At 44.8% G+C, this 27394-nt stretch overlaps 1 protein-coding gene across 2 annotated transcripts in view; it reads right to left on the bottom strand.

Moving 5' to 3' along the window:
* The window catches only part of PCSK2 (proprotein convertase subtilisin/kexin type 2), a 370368-nt gene that overhangs the window by 186935 nt on the left and 156039 nt on the right, over positions 1–27394 (bottom strand). For both annotated transcript variants that reach the window (XM_073672192.1, XM_073672191.1), the window contains one exon: positions 14551–14664. In XM_073672192.1, the coding sequence (XP_073528293.1) occupies positions 14551–14664 (114 nt within the window). The remainder of the gene's footprint in view (positions 1–14550; positions 14665–27394) is intronic.

Genomic DNA, 27394 nt, shown 5'->3' on the forward strand with positions numbered 1-27394 from the left:
TTTCAGGACTAGGTTACATCAGTTCCTATCAGTTTTTGCCAGGCAGGTCTGTGCCAGTGCTGTGCAAGTTTTTTTCACAGCATTTGGCTGAATCTAGCAAAGCTAATCCTTTTTGGCCTATTGCAGAGTGTGTTAGTCAGTGGAGTAGCCTATCTGTGTTGCAAGATATACCACCTGTGTATAGAATACCAATTTTTTTACTGCACCTAGTGAAGTAAAATCTTTTGGGCATAGCATCATTCTATTAGTCCATCTATACAGACCTCCATCAGGTTGCAAACTGAATATAATTTTTTTCTGCATCTAGCTCTGAAAAAATATTTGGCCTTCTAGCAGTGTGTGGGACGTGTTCTATTAGTCCATCTATACTGACCTCCATCACGTTGCAAATTCAAAATAATTTTTTGTCTGCATCTAGCTCTAAAAAAATATTTGGCCTTCTAGCAGTGTGTGGGACTTTCTCTATTAGTCCATCTATACTGACCTCCATCAGGTTGCAAATTAAAAATAATTTTATCTGCATCTACCTCTGAAAAAATATTTGGGCTTCTAGCTGTGTGTGGAACTTGTTTTATTAGTCCATCTATACTGACCTCCATCAGGTTGCAAACTGAATATATTTTTTTTATGCATCTAGCTCTGAAAAAATATTTGGGCTTCTAGCTGTGTGTGGAACTTGTTCTATTAGTCCATCTATACTGACCTCCATCAGGTTGCAAACTGAATATAATTTTTTTCTGCATCTACCTCTGAAAAAATATTTGGGCTTCTAGCTGTGTGTGGGACTTGTTCTATTAGTCCATCTATACTGACCTCCATCAGGTTGCAAACTGAAAATAATTTCTTTCTGCATCTAGCTCTGAAAAAATATTTGGCCTTCTTGCAGTGTGTAGGACTTGTTCTATTAGTCCACCTATACTGACCTCCATCAGGTTGCAAATTCAAAATAATTTTTTTCTGCATCTAGCTCTGAAAAAATATTTGGCCTCCTAGCAGTGTGTGGGACTTTCTCTATTAGTCCATCTATACTGACCTCCATCAGGTTGCAAATTGAATATAATTTTTTTCTGCATCTAGCTCTGCAAACATATTTGGGCATCTAGCAGTGTGTGGGACTTGTTCTATTAGTCCATCTATACTGACCTCCATCAGGTTGCAAATTCAAAATAATTTTTTGTCTGCATCTAGCTCTGAAAAAATATTTGGCCTTCTAGCAGTGTGTGGCACTTTCTCTATTAGTCCATCTATACTGACCTTCATCAGGTTGCAAATTAAAAATAATTTTTATCTGCATCTACCTCTGAAAAAATATTTGGGCTTCTAGCTGTGTGTGGGACTTGTTCTATTAGTCCATCTATACTGACCTCCATCAGGTTGCAAACTGAATATAATTTTTTTCTGCATCTACCTCTGAAAAAATATTTGGGCTTCTAGCTGTGTGTGGGACTTGTTCTATTAGTCGATCTATACTGACCTCCATCAGGTTGCAAACTGAATATAATTTTTTTCTGCATCTAGCTCTGAAAAAATATTTGGCCTTCTAGCAGTGTGTGGGACTTGTTCTATTAGTCCACCTATACTGACCTCCATCAGGTTGCAAATTCAAAATAATTTTTTGTCTGCATCTAGCTCTGAAAAAATATTTGGCCTTCTAGCAGTGTGTGGGACTTTCTCTATTAGTCCATCTATACTGACCTCCATCAGGTTGCAAATTGAATATAATTTTTTTCTGCATCTAGCTCTCAAAAAATATTTGGGCTTCTAGCAGTGTGTGGGACTTGTTCTATTAGTCCATCTATACTGACCTCCATCAGGATGCAAACTGAATATAATTTTTTTCTGCATCTAGCTCTGAAAAAATATTTGGCCTTCTAGCAGTGTGTGGGACTTGTTCTATTAGTCCACCTATACTGACCTCCATCAGGTTGCAAATTCAAAATAATTTTTTGTCTGCATCTAGCTCTGAAAAAATATTTGGCCTTCTAGCAGTGTGTGGGACTTTCTCTATTAGTCCATCTATACTGACCTCCATCAGGTTGCAAATTGAATATAATTTTTTTCTGCATCTAGCTCTCAAAAAATATTTGGGCTTCTAGCAGTGTGTGGGACTTGTTCTATTAGTCCATCTATACTGACCTCCATCAGGTTGCAAACTGAATATAATTTTTTTCTGCATCTAGCTCTGAAAAAATATTTGGCCTTCCAGCAGTGTGTGGGACTTGTTCTATTAGTCCATCTATACTGACCTCCATCACGTTGCAAATTCAAAATAATTTTTTGTCTGCATCTAGCTCTGAAAAAATATTTGGCCTTCTAGCAGTGTGTGGGACTTTCTCTATTATTCCATCTATACTGACCTCCATCAGGATGCAAATTAAAAATAATTTTTATCTGAATCTACCTCTGAAAAAATATTTGGGCTTCTAGCAGTGTGTGGGACTTGTTCTATTAGTCCATCTATACTGACCTCCATCACGTTGCAAACTAAATATAATTTTTTTCTGCATCTAGCTCTGAAAAAATATTTGGCGTTCCAGCAGTGTGTGGGACTTTCTCTATTAGTCCATCTATACTGACCTCCATCAGGTTGCAAATTAAAAATAATTTTTATCTGCATCTAGCTCTGAAAAAATATTTGGCCTTCTAGCAGTGTGTGGGACTTTCTCTATTAGTCCATCTATACTGACCTCCATTAGGTTGCAAATTAAAAATAATTTTTTGACTGCATCTAGCTCTGAAAAAATATTTGGCCTTCTAGCAGTGTGTGGGACTTTCTCTATTAGTCCATCTATACTGACCTCTATCAGGTTGCAAACTGAATATATTTTTTTTCTGCATCTACCTCTGAAAAAATATTTGGGCTTCTAGCTGTGTGTGGGACTTGTTCTATTAGTCCATCTATAATGACCTCCATCAGGTTGCAAACTGAATATAATTTTTTTCTGCATCTACCTCTGAAAAAATATTTGGGCTTCTAGCTGTGTGTGGGACTTGTTCTATTAGTCCATCTATACTGACCTCCATCAGGTTGCAAACTGAATATAATTTTTTTCTGCATCTAGCTCTGAAAAAATATTTGGCCCTCTAGCAGTGTGTGGGACTTGTTCTATTAGTCCACCTATACTGACCTCCATCAGGTTGCAAATTCAAAATAATTTTTTGTCTGCATCTAGCTCTGAAAAAATATTTGGCCTTCTAACAGTTTGTGGGACTTTCTCTATTAGTCCATCTATACTGACCTCCATCAGGTTGCAAATGAAAAATAATTTTTATCTGCATCTAGCTCTGAAAAAATATTTGGCCTTCTAGCAGTGTGTGGGACTTTCTCAATTAGTCCATCTATACTGACCTCCATCAGGTTGCAAATTAAAAATAATTTTTATCTGCATCTCGCTCTGAAAAAATATTTGGCCTTCTAGCAGTGTGTGGGACTTTCTCTATTAGTCCATCTATACTGACCTCCATCAGGTTGCAAATTAAATATAATTTTTATCTGCATCTAGCTCTGAAAAAATATTTGGCCTTCTAGCAGTGTGTGGGACTTTCTCTATTAGTCCATCTATACTGACCTCCATCAGGTTGCAAATTAAAAATAATTTTTTGTCTGCATCTAGCTCTGAAAAAATATTTGGCCTTCTAGCAGTGTGTGGGACTTTCTCTATAAGTCCATCTATACTGACCTCCATCAGGTTGCAAACTGAACATATATTATTTCTGCATCTACCTCTGAAAAAATATTTGGGCTTCTAGCTGTGTGTGGGACTTGTTCTATTAGTCCATCTATACTGACCTCCATCAGGTTGCAAATTGAATATAATTTTTTTCTGCATCTAACCCAGCCAATAGTTTTGGCCTAATACCACAGTTTGGCCACTCAGCTCTGCTCGGTTCCCATCCATTGTTTTTTTGTGCAAACAACTCCAGAGTTGTGAATTAGTTAACCACCAAAATGAGTGGAAAAAGGCCTGCTGCTGGTGGAAAGGGGAATAGGCGTGTTGGGAAGGGGAAAAAAGGTTGTGTCTGTGGGGTAGGTGTTAAAGCAACAGTAACATCTGCAGAAGAAAGACCATCTTCCAGCCAAACTAAAATATCTACTTCTTTTAGCGGACAATGTGATAAGATCCCTTTCTTACGGCCACGCCAAATGCTACAAATTCCAGATGAGGCACAAAAACAGCAGGTGCTTCAACGGATATCAAGTGTTCCTTTAAGTGGGCTCTCCTCCACATCAACTTCAACATCACAAATACTCCAGTCCTCAAAGGTGTCACCCCAATCGCACTTGCTTCCTCACAGCTCCCAAATCTCCAGCTGCCCGTCTGAGTATGAGGTAGAACAGATGGTTGAGTCTGCAGAGCTGTTTACTCATACTATAGCCTGGGAATCAGAGGTTGACTCCAGCGCTTCTGTGAATCCAGACGAGGAAATGATCTGCACTGATGCCCAGAATCTTTATGAGTCGAATCCAGGACCAGACGCAGAATGTTCTGACCATAATGTAGACCCTCATTCCCAAACTGTAACTCCTGTTGGTGGAGACAAAGAGGAAGACGATGATGAGACTCAAATACCTGATTGGAGCGACAACTTTAGTTTTTTGTCAGGGCAGGAACAGGTTGGCTCTGAGGACGACGGGTGTGATAACGCACAGGGTGATGATGATGAGGTTGGAGATCCCACTTACTGTCAACCCACAGTCAGCCAAGAGATGAGGTCAGCAGAGCAGGTGGAGGAGGATGCTAGTGACGATGAGGTCAGGTTGCGCCTTCCTGGACAGAGACGTAGTACTGGAAGCACGTCAACAACTGCATCCTCAAACACAACTCTGCCTCTCACCACAAGTCGTGGTGGCTCTTCAGGTCGCATGGGTTCTAAGCCTTGCATAGCCTGGGCATTTTTTCAGATCGATAAAGATGACCCAACTCGTGTTATCTGTAACATTTGTCAGCAAAAGCTAAGTAGAGGCCAAAAAATACATAGTTTGAGTACTTCATGCATGAACCGGCTCATGGACATGAAGTATAAGTTGCAGTGGGAAGCTCACTGTGCTACAATGCGGCCTAGCCGGCCGGGCCAACCGCCGTCTGCCATATCTTGTGCATCCGCGGCCTCTTCATCCTCTGTGACTGGGGGGACAGCAGTCACACCTGTTTTGGGGCGCAGACCTGCCACCTCTTTACCCGCAACAGCCAGCGTGATTGGCAGGTCATCATTTTCTTTGGAGGTGGTAACACCAGCTGGTGTTGAGCGCTGTCCGACATCAATAGCACCACCTTTGGATCAAGGCAACCTAATATGTCCGCCTGCATCTTCCTCACAGACCGGCAGTTTGCCGGGGACACCCTTATCAACCCCGTCTAAGCACAATAGCCAGCCCTCAGTCCCTCAGATGTGGACAAGTAAAAGACCATTTCCTCCTAGCCATGAGAAAGCTAAGAGGTTGAATTTCACCATCTGCAAGCTCTTGGCTACAGAAATGCTGCCTTTCCGCCTGGTGGACACAGAGGATTTTCGAGACCTTATGTCCGTCGCAGTGCCCCAGTACCAGATGCCCAGTCGGCACTACTTCTCAAAGAAAGGTGTGCCTGCGCTCCACCAGCATGTCGCACACAACATCACCGCTTCTATGAGAAACTCTGTGTGTGACAGGGTGCATTTCAACACAGACACTTGGACGAGTAGGCATGGACAGGGGCGTTACATGTTGCTGACTGGGCACTGGGTAACTATGGTGACAGGAGGACAAGGGGCTGCTGTCCAAGTCTTGCCGTCCCCACGAGTTGTGCGTCAATCCTCTTTATCTCAAAGTTCCTCCACTGCTTCTGCCTCCTCAACCTCCTCTCGGTCCTCCACCTACACCCAAAGCCTGTCTGGTCATGCCACAAGCTTTCTAACTGCGCAGAAGGGATCCTGCACACCTCCTTACTATGCTGGCAGTAGGGCTCAACGTCATCAGGCAGTTTTTACTTTGAAATGTCTGGGAAATGTGAGTCACACAGCTGAGGAGTTGTGGTCAGCTCTGGAGAACCAATTTCATGAATGGTTGTCTCCACTGGACCTGAAACCAGGGAAGGCCGTGTGCGACAATGCTGCAAACCTGGGTGCGGCCCTTCGCCGGGGCAATGTCACACACGTGCCTTGTATGGCTCACGTGTTGAACCTGGTTGTCCAGCAATTTTTAGCCCACTATCCCGGACTAGATGGCCTTCTGCAGAGGGCACGGTCGCTGTGTGCTCACTTCTGCCGTTCGCATCCCGCAGCTCAGCGAGTTACATCTCTACAGAAGTCGTTGGGCCTGCCACTTCACCGGCTAAAATGCGATGTGCCTACCCGGTGGAATTCAACTCTGCACATGTTGCAGCGACTGTGGCAGCACCGACAAGCCCTGGTGCAATACGTTCTGACGTATAGCCTGGGCCAACGAGATCCAGAGGTGGGGCAAATCACGCTGGAGGAGTGGTCTCAGATCAGGGACCTATGCACCCTTCTGCACAGTTTTGAAATGGCGACGAAGATGTTTAGTGCTGACGATGCCATTATCAGCATGACTATTCCGGTGATTTACATGCTGGAGCACATGTTAAACAGAATTCGGAGTCAGGTGGTGGCACAAGAGGAGGTGGAGGAAGTAGAGGAGGAGGAGTTGTATGCGGAAGGGCTAACATCTGCAAGGTCCAGACGGTCGGCATCACCAAGGCGGCAGGCATGTGAGGGTGGGGGAGATGGTTTTACTAGGGCGCATGGTAGCAGCCAAACCAGTGAGGAAGGTGCAGGAGCCCAGGAAGAAGTGGAGGACGAACTGATGGAAGACTCATCAGATGAGGGAGACCTTGATCACATTTCTGTTGTGCGAGGTTGGGGGGAGAGGACAGAGGAAGGAAGCATGATTGTTACCTCGCCACTAACACAATAGGGACTTGGTGCTCCTGGATGCGCAACACACATGAGTACCTTCTTGCTGCACTACCTGCAACATGACCCTCGAATTGTGAGAATTAGAAATAATCCTGACTACTGGGTTGCCACACTGTTAGATCCCCGGTACAAAAGTAAATTTGCAGAAATTATTCCTGCCATAGAAAGGGATGCACGCATGCAGGAGTATCAGCAGAGACTGTTGCAGAATCTTACATGTGCTTTTCCACAAAACACCAGTGGTGCACGTAGTGAATCTCACAGTTCCAACTTGCCAACCGTGGGACCGTCGAGTGTTCAGCACTCAAACCGTAACAGAACCACAGTATCTGCTGGTAACATCAATTTTGCGGAATCATTTCACCACTTTTTTAGCCCATCCTTTGCAAGGCCACAGGAGACAAGAAGTCTGACACATAGTCAACGCCTAGAGACGATGGTACAGGAGTATCTCCAAGTAAACATTGAAGCAATGACGGTGTCACTGGACCCTTGCTCTTTTTGGGCTTCCAATCTGGATAAATGGCCGGAGCTAGCCACTTACGCCTTGGAGATCTTGTCATGCCCCGCAGCCAGCGTTCTGTCTGAACGTGTGTTCAGCGCTGCTGGTGGTGTGCTGACAGATAAGCGCACGCGGCTCTCCACTGATAATGTAGACAGACTCACGTTCATAAAGATGAACAAATCATGGATCCGAAACGACTTTTCTACCCCTGTGTCATCCTGGGGAGAGTAAAAGCTTGATGATTGGTTAAAATCACCTCACCAACCGTTTTAAGCTTTCAAATTGCTAATCATGTTTATCTGTATCTTGGCTGGAAAATAATTTGGGCTTTGTAGCAGTGTGCAGCACTGATTCTATTAGGCCATCTATAATAAGCGCCACCAGATTTAAAATTACTAATCATGTTTATCTGTATCTTGGCTGGAAAATAATTTGGGCTTTGTAGCAGTGTGCAGTACTGATTCTATTAGGCCATCTATACTAAGCTCCACCAGATTTAAAATTACTAATCATGTTTATCTGTACCTTGGCTGGAAAATAATTTGGGCTTTGTAGCAGTGTGCAGCACTGATTCTATTAGGCCATCTATACTAAGCTCCACCAGATTTAAAATTAACAATAATTTTTAGCTGCATCTAGCCAGGAAAATAATTTTGGGGCTACGAGATGCGCAAGACACATAAGTGCCTTCTTGCTGCACTACCTGCAACATGACCCTCATATTGTCAGAATTAGAAGCAATCCTGACTACTGGGTTGCCACACTCTTAGATCCCCCAAACTTTTCGATCAACCTTTTCATTTTAATAAAGACCAAAAAAATGGTCATTTTTGAAATTATAAGCATTAGCAGGTTATTAGAAACTGAAATCAAACAGTTTTCAACTGAAAACTTTATTCTAGGTGATGTCACATTTTCACATAGGACCCCTTGTTCGAAAGGAGCTTCTGAACTCTCTCGTCCATTGAATTTGTCAGGTTTTGGATGGTTTCTGCTTCAATTGCTTTGCATTAGGACAGAATACCCTCCCAGAGCTGTTGCTTAGATGTGAACTGCCTCCCGCCATCATAGACACTCCTTTTGATGATGCTCCAGAGGTTCTGAATGGGGTAGAGGTCAGGGGAGCATGGGGGTCACACCATAAGTTTGTCCCCTTTTATGCCCATATCAGCCAGAGATGCAGATGTTTTATGTGCAGCATGAGATGGTGCATTATCATGCATAACAATGATCTTGCTGTGGAATACACGGTTCTTCTTCTTGAACCATGGCAGGAAATGCTGTTTGAGAAACTCCACATACATTATGGAGTTCATCTTTACCCCTTCAGGGATCCTAAAGGGGCCGACAATCTCTCTCCCCATGATTCCAGCCCAAAACATTACTCCACCTCCTCCTTGTTGGCTCTGTAGCCGTGTTTGCGTGGGGTGTCCATCAACCAGCCATCCTCCACTCCATCCATCTGGACCATCGAGCGTTGCACGGCACTCATCCGTGAACAAAACAGTTTTGAAATCAGTCTTCATGTAATGTTTGGCCCACTGGAGCCGTTTCTGCTTGTGTGAAGTGGATAGAGGAGGTCGACAGGATGGCGTATGCACAGCTGCAAACCTCTGAAGGACCCTGCATCTTGTTGTTCGGGGGACGTTGGAGGCACCAGCAGCTTCAAAAACTTGTCTGCTGCTATGACAAGGCTTTTTTGCCGCTGCTCTTTTAACCTGACGTAATTGCCTGTAGGAAAGAGTCCTCAATTTGCCCTTATCAGCACGCACACGTGTGTACTGTGAATCAGCTACATACTTCTTGATTGCCAAGACACTTCATCCTGATCATCGCACAATGTTGATTGTAGTCATGCCTTGACCTAAACACTCCACAATTTGTTGCTTCTCAGCAGCCGACACATCCTTTTTCTTTCCCATTTTGGCAGAAAATGTAGGCTGCTTAATAATGTGGGACAGCCTTCTTAAGTAGTCTTGCCTTTCATTGGACACACCTGCCAAACTAATTAGCACAGGTGTCTGCAATTGCTTACAGTGATATAAAGAGCCCTGATACACATCACCATCAATGAGTTTAACTGACAAACAAACAAATTCTTCCCTTATCACTCCTAAACACTTTTTGCATAATAATTTTGAACACAGTGTACATGTGCTTTTCCACAAAACACCAGTGGTTCACGTAGTGAATCTTACAGTTCTAACTTGCCAACCGTGGTCTGTATGGAGTTGTTCAATAAAGGGCCCAAAATTAAGATAACATAGATGGGAGAGGTCTCTATGAATAGGAATTCCTAAGTATCTGATACCCTGTGAGGGCCAGGCAAAGGGAAAGTTGGACTGGATGGAATCCTGTATGGATTTGGGGAGGAAGACATCGAGGGCCTCAGACTTCGCTGCATTGATTTTAAAATTTGACCATGTAACAAAGTGATCTATTTCAGCCATAACAGCATGGATGGATATATGTGATTGAGTGATATATACTAGGGCATCATCAGCAAATAGAGAGCACTTGTACTCGGTGCCTCCCACCTCAATCCACCTAATATTGGGGTTATGGCGAATTGATGAGAGCAGGTGCTGCGTCACTAGGATGTATAAGAGAGGGGACAGAGGACATCCCTGCCTTGTCCCATTGGTGATTGTGAAAGGTGATGAAAATGTTCTGATGCACCCCCTGGGCCTTGGGACACCTGGAGCCGGACCCTTTTTGGTGGATGCTGGTGGTTGTAGTCTCCGTGGCGGCGACCAGGTTCAGTGGCTCAGGGCGGTCAAACCAGTGGCGGAACTATTTATGTGGTTTTGATGTTTAAATGTCCGACTATGCCACCCGTGGATTGCGGTCAGAGTGAACCGCCGCTGCAGGGCAGACCGCTGAGGCTGGTGTTGTGGGTGCAGCAGAGCGTAGCATAACTCCCCACGGGAGGAGTATAGCCTCAGGGCAGTGTATGCGGAGGATGGGGGTGATGGTGCAGGGCAGCAGCAGTAACGACACGGAGTCAGTGATGCAGTCCAGGGCCTTTACTCACAGTTCTTATTATCCAGACCACGTCTGCAGGTAACGGCTGCCAACGTCGTACTGTGCTCACGAGGTGAGGGGCTCAGACAACTCCCAGATAACTTTGGAGCGCTTCACAGGACCCCCTTTGTGTGTCCTTTGTCTGGCCTTTCTTACCAACCCTTCTGTCCGGCTGCCTCGGGCCTCCTCTTGGTAAACTTAGCACCAGTTTCCCTGACCCTATGTGGTGCCTTCCTAGCGGGTGTAGCAAGGGGCTGCGCCACATAAAATGTCACAGCCTCCGGTTTCTAGCTGAGGGTCGTTTCCTGCCTCCACTAGTTTCGGGGACCGGTCTCCCCCTTTGGCCTGACCCCTCCACGCAGGTGGATTCGGGCGTGCGGTGGCGACTCGCCCGTCCGCACCCCTGGGATCCCTTCGTTCCTCGTTCCTGGAGCCTTCTCCGCTCCTCTTCCTTCCTTCTCCCTCTTCCAGGCCTGGGCCTCTGTTACTAGGCCTGCCTCCGGAGCAGAGCTCATGCAGAGCCCCTGCTCCCTGTCACTTCCGCTCAGACTTCTCTGCACTGAACTAAGATGGTGCCCACCTTTTATACTCCCTTCTCAATGCACCCAGGAACTGCTTCCTCCCTGCTCCTGCACTAGAGGGTTCCCCTTCCTCAGTGTTCCCTCCCCCCACTCCAGCCAGGGACAGGGACTGTCGTGCCCATCTCAGGGGCATATTGGTCGCCCTGCCCCACGGCAATGTGGTGTAACGCATGCAGGTGTCGGGTCCTGATCCACACTCCATCCTTACCTGAGAGTGAGATATCACACCTCTGGGTGACGTGCAATACCTCTGTAGCAACCGAGCCCTCAGGGTGCTACAGTTCCATTTATCTTAAGCCTAGGTGACGTATTGCGATACAGGGCCGTGATTTTGGCTATAAAAGGGTCCCCTAGACCCCTACCCCAAGCTTTTTAAGAGAATCATATATGGCGTGCCAGGAGACTCTATGGAATGCTTTCTCAGCATCCAACGAGAGTATCTAATTACAAATTTTTAACTGCATCTAGCCCAGGAAATACTTTGTGCCTAGTAGCAGTGTCTGCTAGTCAGCGGATTATCCCGGCTGTTAAGCAAGCTACACCACCTGTAGTTTGGACACTTAATTTTTTCAAAGGAAATGCTTCGGGACCACGGGATACTCAGTGAAGAGCATCAGGAGGCACCCCAAGGCATAGGGGCTGGGACTGGCAGTAGGATGCCTTGCGGTGGACAGCCGAGCTCGATCCTTATAAAAGCTTTTTAACTGCAGCAGCTTTAGTGGACGCTACTGGAGCAGGAATTACGCGGCAGCTGGCATGAGACTTGCCCTCCAATAGATCCTTGTAAATGGATTTAAAGTGTATTCATTAAAATTAGAGAGACAATATAAATTAAAAAACTTAGAGCTGCCTCCACCACAGGGGGGCTCGCTCGACCCACCAGCGGACAGGCACCAGTATTGGGAGAGGGGGGCTGGCCGTCAGGGTTCACTGCGGCTCTGGCACAAACCCGGCGACACGGAGGTGGCACGGGCAGGAGCGGACTGGCCGTGTCGGCTTCTCACTTTTTGGATTTTAGAAGGGCATGACATGCCTATATCTGTGTCTCCCCCTCCTTTTACTCCTCCACCTCTTTTCTTTTCACATGACTATATGTACTTGTCACTTTTCCATGTGTTAGTTGTGTCTTCTGAGCAGTTTGTCAGCTTTTGGACACCTTTGAAGGTGTTTTCTATGTGTTTCTATGTGTTTTTGTTTGCCTGCCATTGGTTTTAACGGTGTTCGAAGGTGTTCGACGAACAGTTCGGCGAACACACGGGTGTTCGACGAACCGAACCGAACTCGAACACTACGGGGGTGGCTCAACACTAGTGCCAGGATGTGGGACATTATTACAAGAAGGAAGACATTATTAAAAAATTAGGGGCATGAATGGGGGACATTATTCCAAAATAGGGGCCTGGAAGACGGAAATATTTTTGCTGGATTTGTTGATGTTTTTATTGGTGCCATTTGGGAGTACATAACATTTTTTAATCACTTTTTATTCTGATATTTGGGAGATAAATAAACAGCAATTCAGGAATTGTTTTTAAATTTTTCTTTTCATACCATTTCAGGCTGTTCACCATGCGGTAAAAGTAATAAGACAACTTTATTCTTCAGGTCAGTGCAATTACAGTGATTCCAGATTTAAATAAGTATTTTTATGTTTTGCTACTTCTGCACCCAAATATGTTTTACAACAAATTTATTTTTGCATCACAATATTCTGATATGCACTAATGAGATGACATTTCCAGTGATACCAATTTATGTAAATATACAACTTATTTATCACTTTGCATTCATTTTTTGTATGTCATTGTAATGAAAAGCTATATATATTTTTGTGTTCAGTGTACGGATTAAATAAGGTGACAAAGCTCGGGTGTTTCTGGATGTCGCAATATCAATTCTGTGAACTTTTTCTATTTAATTTAGTTTTTACATAAAAACAGCAATTTTACTGTCAAAACAATTTTCAGGGTTTTTTTGTACTTTATTTTGTAGTTTTTTTTATATTTGTACAAATTTTATTGGATTCTTTTTTACTTACTCTATCTCCAGTAGGGGACTCCAACTTTCCCTGGTCTGATCACCTTATTTATTGCTCCATACATATTGCAGGGTATTAGACCTGTCAGTTTTACACAGGAGGCTTGTTAGACCCTGCTTATGGCAGGGCCAAACAGGCTTCCATATTAGGCTGACCATCAGTCAGCCATCCCTGACCTGGGGATGCCATGGCAATTATAGTCAACCTACGATCACGGGATTGGGTTAAATAGATAGCCTCCTCCCTCATATAACCATAGAGATGTCACTATCACTGTTGGCAGCAGCATCTCAGGGGTTAAATAGCCTCAATCTGTGCTGGTACTGATCACAGCCATTGCAGCAAGGTGTCAGCTATAATGTACAGATAATACCCACTGCTGATGAAGCCGGCCCTGCTTGTGAGATGGCTTCATTATTATGCCCTATGTGTAAAGTGGTTTGCGGAAACACAATGCCCACTGCATCAATGGCGGATGTCGGGAAGGGGTTAAAAATCACATAAAAATGGATATACAACTGAGAAAAAGCATAAAAACTTACAACGTAAAGGTTTTTCTTTCACTTATAGACTCCTGGCCTCTTTTAGCCAGTGTTGTGTTAAAATAATAAAATCATTGGGTGCTCAACCTCTCGGGTCCAGCGCCATTTCTCTGACCCTGATACAGTACTCGCCACTTCTTCGGTCTCTGTGTACTAATTGCAGTGGTGACATCATGGCTGCAGCCAATCACTAAGCTCAGCGGCTCTGCTGATGTAACCAGCACCAGCAGCTGAGCATGGGGATTGGCTGCAGTCATGATGTAACCACTGCAGTCAGTACAAGAAGACTAAAGCAGCACCCGAGAACCAGAGCAGCGGTAGAGAACTGTACCCGGGGAGAGTGAGTACTACCTAACTTTATTATTTTAGTATTGCGCTGGTCAATTGAAGCCAGAAGTCTATAGATGTAAAACCTCTCTAAGAGAATGGCAAGCTGTGTTCTTTTTTCATTACTCAAATGTACAAGTCTCAAATGCAAACACTGCAGAAATAAAATATGACAATTTGTTGGGGTCTTTTAGGGGGAAAGGGTAGAGGTGGTAGAAGGAGGGTAGGCAGGGTTGCGTACCATCCAAAAATTCCAGGACAGTCTGTAAAAATAGGGAACTTTTTTGCCCTTTATATAAAAAAAATGTAGGGCATCCGTGATTTTTTTTTAAGCTGAAGAAATTTCTACAGATTATTTTGACTGTAATTATCATCATTTTACAGTTTATAGTCAATGCATCTGATGTGTTCATATCAGAATTATGGACTGTAGACCTGTATCACTTATAATCATAATGGTTTATTATGGTTTTCAATGTGTCTGTAAAATATTGTCTGTCTGTGATTTTTTGATAAGCTGCCGATAAAAAATAAAATGTCACGTTGGCAACCCTGGGGGTGGAAATGATAAGGTTTTAAGAAAAAATAAATGTGTATTCACAATCATTTTCTACTTACCAGATACCACTGTTTTGTGAATAAAGGGTCGTTCATGTTGATATCGATGTCATTTATATCTCTATATCCTCTTTTCTTTCTGTCGAAACCTTCCTGTTGCAGAACTTTTCTTACCTAAAATGTATAAAATTTCATTAATGTACCAAATGTCATTAAAAATTTTGCCTCATTGTTAAAATATTTACTGTTAAAATATCAAGTCATTTTGATAGCATATTGAAAAAAAACATTGAACTCGTAGATTGTAAGCTTGCGAGCAGGGCCCCAAGTCCTCTTCGTATCTGTTTAATGTGTTTACTCTGTAATGTCTTTCTTGTCTGTACAAGTTCCATCTGAAATGTAAAGTGCTGGGGAATATGTTAGATCTATAGAAAAAATAATAATTATTATTATTACAACTTTAAGGATAAGACTACTGCACCACCACAATGAATGAGGAGTTGGTGGTTTGTTTATAATGAGAGAGCAGAAAGTGTATTTGCCCAATTAAATAAATTAGTTCAAGGCGTCTCAAAAACAACTTTGATCATCTATCCACGGGGTAGGTTGTAAAAGTCTAATTGCTGATGGCTCAACCTCTGGGATCCACACCAATTACAGGACTGGGCGTCCCAAAATCTCCTGTGTGAATAGAGCTGTAATTTGCATATGACCTCCGTTATATTCACAGTCTTGGATGCGGTAGCCACATATGTGCACCGCCATTCCCATCAGTCCATAGAAGTGAACATAGCTGTTATTACACATGCGCACAAATGCTTTGTTTACATAGGTGACTTTCTCAGCATCGGTGGGAATGAAAGTGGCTGAACTCCTTAACCCCTTTACCCTCCAAGGTGGTTTGCACGTTAGTGACCGGGTCAATTTTTACAATTCTGACCACTGTCACTTTCTGAGGTAATAATAACTCTGGAACGCTTCAATGGATCCCACTGATTCTGAGACCGTTTTTTCATGACATATTGTACTTCATGATAGTGGTAAAATTTCTTCGATATCACTTGCGTTTATATGGGAAAAAAATGGAAATTTGGCGAAAATTTAGAAAATTTAGCAATTTTCAAAATTTGAATTATCATCCCCTTAAATCAGAGAGATATGTCACACAAAATAGTTAATAAGTAACATTTCCCACATGTCTACTTTACATCAGCACAATTTTGAAACAATTTTTTTTTTTGTTAGGAAATTATAAGGGTTAAGAGTTGACCAGTGATTTCTCATTTTTCCAACAAAATTTACAAAACCATTTTTTTAGGTACCACATCACATTTGAAGTGACTTTGAGGGACCTTTATGACAGAAAATACCCAAAAGTGACACCATTCTAAAAACTGCACCCCTCAAGGTGCTCAAAAACACATTCAAGAAGTTTATTGACCCTTCAGATGCTTTACTGGAATTTTTGGAACATGGAAGAAAAAAATGAACATTTATTTTTAATCACAAAAATGTTACTTTAGACCCAAATTTTTTTATTTTCGCAATGGTAACAGGAAAAAATGGACCCCAAAATTTCTTATGCAATTTCTTTTGAGCATGCAGATACCCCCATATGTGGGGAAAAACACAGTTTTGGCACATGGCAGGGCTTGGAAGGGAAGGAGCACCATTTGACTGTTTGAATGTAAAATTTGTTTGAGTAATTAGCGGACGCCATGTCGCATTTGGGGAGCCCCTGATGTGCCTAAACAGTGGAAACCCCTCACAAGTGACACCATTTTCAAAACTAGACCTCTCAGGAAACTTATCTAGATGTATGGTGAACACCTTGAACCCCCAGGGGCTCCAGAGAAGTTTATAACGTAGAGCTGTGAAAATTAAAAGATCAAACTTTTTCCACAAAAATGATCTTTTAGCCCCAAATTTTTTATTTTCACAAGCGTAGGAGGAGGACCCCAAAAACTGTTGTGCAATTTCTCCTGAGTACGCCGATACTCCATATGTGGGGAAAATACACTGTTTGGGTGCACGGCAGTGTTCAGAAGGGAAGGAGTACTGTGTGACTTTTTGAACGCAAAATTATCTGGAATTGAGAGCAGATGCCACGTTGCGTTTGGAGAGACCCTGATGCACCTAAACAGTGCAAACTCCCCACAAGTGACCCCATTTTGGAAACTAGACTCCTCAACGATTTTATCAAAGGGTATAGTGAACATTTTGAACCCAGAGGTACGACACAGAATTTGACAACATTAGATCATCATATTGAATATGTTTTCATTAGTCTTGAGCGCAAGTGCTCCTACTTGAGTTTGCATTGGGTACTCGGGTATGCACATGTATCGTGGATGCTCGAGTCCCCACCCCGCATGTTTCACGGTTATTATGACGCGCCCCCTGGGACATATTCCTTTTTGAGGGGAATACCCGGCACCGGATCAGATGGGGGGTTGTAGTCTCCGAGCGGCTGTGACCCGGTCCCGTGCCCAGGGCGTCAAGCTCAGTGTGATGTGGCAGTTCTACAGATGTTACTAAAGTTCTTTTGTGTCGACTACGCCACCCGTTGTGATGCGGTCACTGTGGCCGCCGCTGCAGCAGGGTCCGCTGAGGCTGATAGTGGGTGCGCAGCTTGGTGGGATAACCCCCAACGGGAGGGGTATAGCCTCAGAGGGGACAGGCGCAGAGGATGGGGGTTGTGGTGGTGTAGTGCAGACGGCAGTGAAGACAGAGTCGGGTATTGCAGTTAAGGGTGTTTACTTACTGCAGATGTTGTACTGGTCACTCCAGCTGCTAGTGACCACCCGAGCCGTGCTGCGTCCACCAGGTCCTGGATCCAGCCAACCCCCAAACAAGTCCGGAGCGTGGCCCTGAGCTCTCCCTCTGTCCTTTCTTCAGCCGTCCCCACCAGTGATCCACCTAGGTCCAGCTCCCTCGGGCCTTCTATTGGGACACCCTTGGCCCTGGGTTCCCTGACCCTTCATGTGGTGTGCCTTCGGGGTGAATGTGGTGGGTGACCGTGACAGACACTGCCCACGGTCTCCGGTCTCTGGCTGGGGATTGTTTTTACCCCCACCAGCTTGGGTTCCGGTACCCTGATGCTGACTCCTCACCCGGTGCTCTGATTTGGGTTCTTGGGTCCCTTCTCTTCTGTGCTCTGGGTCTTTCTCTTTTCTCCTCTCTCACTCTGGGTCTTGGTCTTTCTTCTCTCCTCTGCTCCTGACTTGTTCTCTGCAGCTGACTCACTTCCTGCATCTGATCCTCTGCATCTGACTCTCTGCGTCTGACCCTGATTCTAGTTGGTGCCCACCTTATATACACCCTCTATGTGTGAGCTCAGGTGACCAGCACCCAATGAGCTCCTATCTTTACCCAGGCTGCTCCCCCTATCTGCCCCTACACTACATGGGATGTACCACCCCCCTCCCACTCCAGCCAGGAACAGACTCGGTCGTACCTGCACATTTCTAAGTGGGAGTACCGTCGGCCTGTTCCTCGGAAATGGGATGTATGTAGTGCATGCAGCCTACCGAGCTCAGTTCCACACTCCATCCTTACCCGGGAGTGGAATATCACACCTCTGGGTTGAGGTGCAATACCCCTGTAGCAGCCGAATCCTCAGGGTGCTACATTCCCCCCTGGTAAATCACAGCACGTCCTCGGGCTGTAAGACATAAACACCAAAACATACAAAATTTTTATATGAACATATAAAACATATAAACATTATATATATATAAAAACTTTTTATATAAACATTCTCGTGGACTTCTCTTGTCTCTGGTTCCTCCGCCGGACACTGTGCAACGTGTGTCCGGGAAAAGTGCGACAGTCTCTTAGAAAAACTGGTTTTCTATAAAAAAGGTAGGGGGCGCTTTAGGAAGCGCAACTATATACAGGGAAAGTTGGCCGCTCTCAGTCCTCGGCCAGGTAGAGGGAAGGGAATGGCTGCTCACAGTCCTCAGCCTGTAGGATGAAGGGGTTAACGGGTAAACAGTTCACTGGTCCCAACGGGGACTATTTTAGCAGCAACAGTTTCAGTTTCTTTATACCCCCATTGGGTAACTTATTTACAGCACCTGCTCTGCCGCACTCAACGGCGTCTTCCTCCTGCTCTTGCTTTATGGTTACCTTTGGCTCTAGTTTCAGACCCGTCCGGGTCCTCTCCCAGATGCGGCACTCTTGGTCTTATGGGTGCGGGCGCGGTGGTGGTGGCGCCCGGGTTGCCCAGGCCTTGCGGCCAGGCCTGGGGCACCTGGAAGGTGAAGGGCACCGTTAGGACGGCGGCGCCCTGGGCTACCTGGCCTTGCGGCCAGGCCGGAGGCTCCGCGGAGGTAGGGGGCGCTGTTGGTGGTGCGGCGCCCGGAGGTACTAGGCCTTGCGACCAGGCTGGTGGTACTTCCTGCTTTGTCACGCTCCGGGTCGGGGCGCGTGACGTCACAGGGGTCGCTGCGGCGGCTTCCGGTCGGGGCCTAGTCCATGGCGGTGACCTGGCGGTTACGGGCACAGCAGGGGGACTTTCGGGCTCTGCGACGGGGAGCTGGGGCAGGTGAGCGGTGTCACGGCTTGGGGTATAGGCGTCCCCTTTACCTGCCTCCATGCGTTCGGCTCCCTCCTCGGCGCCGTCTCCGGCCTTGGGTCCTCCTGCGCCATCCTCAGAGGCGGTCTGCTTCCTCTTCCAGGGTAGCGTGCTCCGCTGACTGGTCTCTGCGTGCTGAGCCATCTCCCGGCTCCACTCCGCCAGTATCTCCCGCTGTACCCGGGCCATCCTCCGTGCGAGGCCCTCCAGGGCTGTTTGTGCACACTCCCGGTCTCGGGGGAGCTGCGCTAGGATCTCCGCTAGACCTAGCGGGGTTGTGGACTCCAGCAGGCTCCTGACCATCGGGTCGGTGCTGCTCTGCTCGGCTTCCGGCAGGCTCCTGGCCAGCGGGCCGGTGCTGCTCTGCCCTCCTTCCTCGGTCTCTAGCAGACTCCTGGCCAGCGGGCCGGTGCTGTTCTGCTCTCTTTCCATCTCCGGGTGAGCTTTTCTGCTGCTCCTTTCCAGGCTTCCTGCCTCCGGGTGCGCTCGCTCCAGACTGCTCCAAGCGACACCCATCTTTTCTCTTCTCTTTCGTCTCCTCCCACTTCGAGGGCGGTCCCGGGGCAACTCGGTGACTGTCAGCTCCAGGGGTAGTTCTTTCACGCTGACAGACACCTCCAGCATCACAGTCTCTGTTGGTGGGGGCGGTTTCCACTTTTGGCGCCATTTTCTGTCCTGGCCCACGATGGGAGGTGGCCTCTTGCCCTCCTTTGGCACGCCCATAATGGCGTCCGCTGCTCTTCCAAGGCAGGAAATCTGCGGTTTTGGCGGGAAGCGTCGCCCAGTGGCGGGAAACTCTGCAGATGGCGGGAACAAGTTGGAAATGGCGGACAATCGGCGGGAAACGACTGGTGATGGAGTCCGATGGCGTGGACCCTCCGGAACCGGCGGGAGACTTCTTTCTGAGGTAAACTTGCACTTTTCTTCAGGCACGCAGTACCCGGGTGTTGCGGGCACGTAATCCTGCCGACTACGCCAAAGTTGACGCGCCCCCTGGGACATATTCCTTTTTGAGGGGAATACCCGGCACCGGATCAGATGGGGGGTTGTAGTCTCCGAGCGGCTGTGACCCGGTCCCGTGCCCAGGGCGTCAAGCTCAGTGTGATGTGGCAGTTCTACAGATGTTACTAAAGTTCTTTTGTGTCGACTACGCCACCCGTTGTGATGCGGTCACTGTGGCCGCCGCTGCAGCAGGGTCCGCTGAGGCTGATAGTGGGTGCGCAGCTTGGTGGGATAACCCCCAACGGGAGGGGTATAGCCTCAGAGGGGACAGGCGCAGAGGATGGGGGTTGTGGTGGTGTAGTGCAGACGGCAGTGAAGACAGAGTCGGGTATTGCAGTTAAGGGTGTTTACTTACTGCAGATGTTGTACTGGTCACTCCAGCTGCTAGTGACCACCCGAGCCGTGCTGCGTCCACCAGGTCCTGGATCCAGCCAACCCCCAAACAAGTCCGGAGCGTGGCCCTGAGCTCTCCCTCTGTCCTTTCTTCAGCCGTCCCCACCAGTGATCCACCTAGGTCCAGCTCCCTCGGGCCTTCTATTGGGACACCCTTGGCCCTGGGTTCCCTGACCCTTCATGTGGTGTGCCTTCGGGGTGAATGTGGTGGGTGACCGTGACAGACACTGCCCACGGTCTCCGGTCTCTGGCTGGGGATTGTTTTTACCCCCACCAGCTTGGGTTCCGGTACCCTGATGCTGACTCCTCACCCGGTGCTCTGATTTGGGTTCTTGGGTCCCTTCTCTTCTGTGCTCTGGGTCTTTCTCTTTTCTCCTCTCTCACTCTGGGTCTTGGTCTTTCTTCTCTCCTCTGCTCCTGACTTGTTCTCTGCAGCTGACTCACTTCCTGCATCTGATCCTCTGCATCTGACTCTCTGCGTCTGACCCTGATTCTAGTTGGTGCCCACCTTATATACACCCTCTATGTGTGAGCTCAGGTGACCAGCACCCAATGAGCTCCTATCTTTACCCAGGCTGCTCCCCCTATCTGCCCCTACACTACATGGGATGTACCACCCCCCTCCCACTCCAGCCAGGAACAGACTCGGTCGTACCTGCACATTTCTAAGTGGGAGTACCGTCGGCCTGTTCCTCGGAAATGGGATGTATGTAGTGCATGCAGCCTACCGAGCTCAGTTCCACACTCCATCCTTACCCGGGAGTGGAATATCACACCTCTGGGTTGAGGTGCAATACCCCTGTAGCAGCCGAATCCTCAGGGTGCTACAATTAGACACCCAAAAAAAACCATGAGGGGATTGCTCGCGCATGGCAGGTAATCCCCGCAAGGTTTTTCTGACTGTATAACAGCCGCAAAACATATGGGGCGGAGACTCAAGCATGTCACTTGAGCACCCGTGATACTCGGTGCATACCCGAGCACCTGATGCAAACTCAAGTAGCGAGCACTTGCGCTCAACACTAGTCGCAATATAGTCATCATTTTTTTTCTTTACTTTTGAAAAAATCCCAACCCCAACACAACCCTGACCTCAACTCTAGCACAACCCTAACCCTAGCACAACCCTAACCCTAGCACAACCTAACACAACCCTAAACCTAGCACAACCATAACCCTAGCACAACTTTAACTCTAAAATTTATTTTTCTTGCCTTTCCTCTTGCGGTATAAGTGATTAGATGACTTTATTCTTCGGGTCAGTGCTATTACAGCGATACCAGATTTATATTGGGTTTTTATGACTGATAGCTGTCACACACTAAAAAACTTTTTTTTTTGCAAAGACTAGTTTTTGCATCGCCATATTTTGAGAGCTTTAATTTTTCCATATTTCGGCCGATAGAGTCATGTGATGGCATGATTTTTGCGGGACAAGTTGACGTTTTTATTGGTACCATTTTCGGGCACGTGACATTTTTTGATTGCTTTCTATTCTGATTTTTGGGAGGTAGAATAAACAAAAACCAACAATTCAGGATTTTTTTTTTTTATGCCATTCCGCGTGTGGTGAATTGATAAGGCAGCTTTATTATTCGGGTCAATAAGTTTACAGCAGTACCACATTTATATAGTTTTTTTATGTTTTGGCACTTTTACACAATAAAAACTATTTCATAGAAAAAATAACTTTTTTGTATCGCTTTATTCTGAGAGCTATAACTTTCATTTTTCGGCTGATGAAGCTCTATGATGGCTTGTTTTTTGTGGGACAAGATGACATTTTCAGTGAGACCACTTTTATTTACATTCATCTTTTTTAACGCGTTTTATTCCACTTTTTGTTTGGCAGTATGATGATAAAGCATAGTTTTTTGCTTTGTTTTTTATTTTATTTTTTTTACCATGTTCACTAAAGGGGTTAACCAGTGGGACAGTTTTATAGGTCAGGTCATTCTGGACGCGGTGATACCATATTTCTTTTATAAAAATATTTATTTATGGGTACAGTATATTTTTATTTTTTGAGTATTATTTTTTCTTTTTTTTTAATATTTTTACAATTTTTTTTTCCACTTTCTGACTTTTTTTTCCTTTCACACTTTGTCCCACTATGGGACTTTCACTTTTTTCAGGCTGATCGTTTGTATAGCATAGAGATGCAGCAGCATCTCTATGCTCTACAGGCTCTCAGCCTGCATGCAGAAGTTACTTTGATCGTGCACTGTGCATGATCAAAGTAAGTTCCTGATGCCTGGTGACCCGGACGTCGTCATGACGACATCAGGTCACCATGGCAACTACCGGGACCCGGCACAGACAGCGAAGGACGCCGGAGACAAGGTAAGTAAGCGGAGCTTACCTCCTCTGGCTCCCGGAATGCTGCGATCGACTTTGATCGTAGCATTTCGGGGGTTAATGTGCCGGGAGCAGTGCGGAACTGCTCCTGGCACATAGCACCGGGTGTCAGTTGTGAAAATCAGCTGACACCTGGCGGTGATCGCCCCGTACAGCTTGTGTGCGGGCGCGATGGTGTGATGTGTAATAATATGCACCTGGTCCAATAGGCCCAGGGCGGTGAAACATACTATTACTGATCATGTCAGAAAGGGTTAAAGGGGTTGTCCAGGACCATATAGGTCATCAATATGGGATTGGCTGTGATTCAATTCCTGGAACTCCCACTGATCAGCTGAAATTCACTCGTGCAATGACTGGAACGAAGCAATGTATAAGGCGGAACATAGTGATGTAGGGTTGTAGTTCTAATGATAACTTATGCAGGGAAGATTGGTTACCGTACTTCCTGTTTCTACATAGAGCTTAGAAGGATTCAACTAGTCAGTTTTTAATCATGTGATATCATAGACCCAATGGAAAAGAGAAGAATTAGCTGTGTAGAAGGGCAAAATGTCAATTGTAAGTACACAGTGCTATGTAATATGATGGTTGCAATATATTAAGAGGATAGAATCGTCAATGGGAGAAGGAGTGCTTCTTGAAGGAATCTATTTAGCAACACTTTTTAAACTGTAAACATATTTTAACATAAATGCAAGTATTAGTTCTTCAGATAAGTTCCAGTCCGACTTGATAAATTGGAGTCCATCTGTAACGAGCCCTCCTCATAGTTTCCTGTTCAAGTAGAATTGTTTCTTTGATGTAGAAGACTTTTGCAAAAGCAGACATTTATTGTGAAGCTATTATTAGACTGTGTTACTAGGTTGTCATTTGATGATGGACATGTATTCTCCGCAGAGAAAACAAAACATGAAGTATTATGAACAAATCACTGCTCCGTGTGTGACATCACCTCCTGGGATCACAGCGACTGTGTGACTAAAGATACCAATAAAAAGCAATGACATTTCAGCCCCGGCACAGACTCTACTTAGCTCTCAGCTTCTTTTCTGTTACAGTAAGAACATAGTTATTTATATGTTTAATATGACAATGTTTCACTGATTACTGCCATGTTTGCATTTGAGAACTGTATATTTCAAATACAGAAATGGAAATTCTGAAGTCTAGTTGGAGCGCTCTTATATTCCGGCATTCACAATGGCAAGTCAAAACAATTTGAATAAGACTTTACAATTTGAGATCATTGTCATCTTAAACAGATTGTTTCATTCTGTTACATGGGTAAAATAATAAAGTATTTGTAAAAATAAGCAAGTCTGCAATTTACCACTCATTAAAAATTCTCTATGTTCACAAAAAAAGAAACAGATTGTTTTTTAATTCTTTAGTTTACTGCTTGTTGCCTAGGTTACTGGCCACCTCTGCAGTGAATCAGAGGTTACTGGTTTCTTAGGCAAGGAGGAGGCGCTTGCAAGCTCTTTCATCTAAAGCTGGAAAGTGCTGCTCTTCAGTGGCACTGCGCTCCTATATTTCAGAGGGCAAGCTACCTGCAGCATGAGAGGGTGCACAGTTCAAACCCCTGGTCCAAACTCTCAATCTCCAGGAGCGCACCATACCCCGTCTAGAAAGAATCCAGGAGGCAGGGGAGGTATGCGCTCCTGAAAATAGAAGATGAGCACATCCTTTTAAAGGAGTTGGTTCATAAACAACATGAACGAAAATAAATAACTGGAATATAAATTGGTATGCATACAATGTGTAGGTGCATGTTCACACTAGCCACTAAACAGACCAAACCGAAGATAGAAAAAAAATGAGCAAATACTCTGGAACACTTCAACGGATCCCCCTGATTCTGAGAATGTTTTTTCATGACATATTGTACTTCATGATAGTGGTAAAATTTCTTTGATATCACTTGCGTTTATTTGTGAAAAAAATGGAAATTTGGCGAAAATGTAGAAAATTTTGCAATTTTCACAATTTGAATTTTCATGCCCTTAAAGCAGAGAGATATGTCACACAAAATAGTTAATAAATAACATTTCCCACATGTCTACTTTACATCAGCACAATTTTGGAACCAACATTTTTTTTTATTAGAGAGCTATAAGGGTTAAAAGGTGACCAGCGATTTCTTATTTTTCCAATAAAATGTACAAAACCATTTTTTTAGGGACCACATCACATTTGAAGTCACTTTGAGGGGTCTTTATGACAGAAAATACCCAAAAGTGACACCATTCTAAAAACTGGACCCCTCAAGGTTCTCAAAACCACATTCAAGAAGTTTATTAACCCTTCAGGTGCTTCACAAGAATTTTTGGAATGTGGAAGTAAAAAATTAACATTTAACTTTTTTCACAAAGATGTTACTTTAGACTCAATTTTTTATTATTTTCGCAAGGGTAACAGGAAAAAAATGGACCCCAAAATTTGTTGTGCAATTTCCCCTGACCACACAGATACCTCATACGTGGGGAAAAAACACTGTTTGGGCGCACGGTTGGGTTCGGAAGGGAAGGAGCGCCATTTCACTTTTTGAATGTAAAATTTGCTTGAATAATTAGCGGACGCCAACCCTAACCATAGCCCTAACCCTAGCCCAACCCTAACCCCAACTCTAACCCTAGCCCAACCCTAACCCTTGCCCAACACTAACCCCAACCCCAACCCTAGCCCAACCCTAACCCTAGCCCAACCCTAACCCCAACCCCAACCCTAGCACAGCCCTAACCCTAACCTAAGAGTTTATTTTTTACACCGTTCCTCGTGCGATATAAGTGATTAGACGACTTTATTCTTCGGGTCGGTGCGATTACAGCGATACCAGATTCATATCGAGTTTTTATGATTGACAGCTGTCACACACTAAAAGACACATTTTTTTGTAAAATGTAGTTTTTGCATCGCCATATTTTGAGAGCTATAATTTTTCCATATTTTGGTCATGTGATGGCTTGTTTTTTGCGGGATAAGTTGATGTTTTTATTGGTGCCATTTTCAGGCACGTGACATTTTTTGATCGCTTTCTATTCCGATTTTTGGGAGGCAGAATAAACAAAAACCAACAATCGAGGAATTGTTTTTTTTTTTTTAAAATTTATGCTGTTCCGCATGTGGTAAAATTGATAAGGTGGCTTTATTCTTCGGGTCAGTACGTTTACAGCAGTACTACATTTATATTGTTTTTCTATGTTTTGGCGCTTTTACACAATAAAAGCTATTTTATAGAAAAAAAAATATTTTTGCATCACTTTATTCTGAGAGCTATAACTTTTTTATTTTTAAGCTGATGGAGCTGTATGGTGTCTTGTTTTTTGCAGGACAAGATGACGTTTTCAGCGGTACCATTTTTATTTATATTTGTCTGTTTGATCGCGTGTTATTCCATTTTTTGTTTGGCGGTATGATGATAAAGCATTGTTTGTTTGTTTGTTTTTTTTACCATGTTCTCTAAAGGGGTTAACTAGTGGTACAGTTTTATAGGTCAGGTCGTTCTGGATGCGGCGATACCAAATATGTGTACTTTTATTTTTTTTTGTTTTTTTTCATAATAATATTTACTGATGGGTACATTATATTTTTATTTTTGGCGGATTATTTTTTTTATTTTTTTAAAATATTTTTACAATTTTTTTTTTTTAAACACTTTTTTTAACTTTTATTCTTTGTTCCACTATGGGACTTTCACTTTTTTTATTCTGATCGCCTGTATAGCATAGGGATGGAGCACCATCCCTGTGCTATACAGACTGTTAGTGCTGCAGCTGCAGAAGATACTTTGGTCATGCACTGCTCATGACCAAAATATCTTCCTGCTGTCTTGTGACCCGGATGTTGTCATGACGACATCGGGTTGTCATGGCAACATCCGAGAAGCTGCGGCAGACATCGCTGGACGATCCCGATCACCTCCCCTTGCCACCGCAATGCTGCGATCGACTTTGATTGCAGCATTGCGGGGGTTAATGTGCCGGGAGCAGTGCGGGACCACTCCCTGCACATAGCACCGGGTGTCAGCTGTGACAATCAGGTGACACAGGGCGGCGGTCGCGCCCGCACAGCCTGTGTGCGGGCGCGATCGCCAAGACGTACTAATACGTATCAGGCTCTTAAGTCCCAGGGAGCAGATACGTATTAGTATGTCTTGGGCTTTAAAGGGGTTAACATTATTTTGATCATAAAAACATAAAAGCTATGCCACTTTGTCAAGGTGACCCTACTCGGGATGGTCCTAACCTCTAGTATTAAAACTTCGCCATAGGGGTCCAAAAGTTCTCTGTCTGAATGTAGCATGAGTAAGCATTGCTTCATTAAATGTTTATATTAGTGGTAATTGCACATACTCACTAATGTTTCATTTACAAAAGTGGCAAGTAAAGTCAGCTCCAAATAGGTTTCTTAGGCTGTATATTTGATACCTATTATTGTGTCAGACCCTTGGTCCCCCTGTATCCTCTGGTATTGTGATAGGTCAAGACGACCATGCATATAGTCTAGTCAAAGGGTACCGGTCATGTAAAAACATGCTATTAGCCTGCACATAGGGGTTATTCTCAGGTT

The sequence above is a fragment of the Phyllobates terribilis genome, unplaced genomic scaffold (genome assembly GCF_046119375.1).
Source record: "Phyllobates terribilis strain yellow unplaced genomic scaffold, ASM4611937v1 Scaffold_3__8_contigs__length_932513732, whole genome shotgun sequence".
In the NCBI taxonomy this organism is placed as follows: Eukaryota; Metazoa; Chordata; class Amphibia; order Anura; family Dendrobatidae; genus Phyllobates; species Phyllobates terribilis.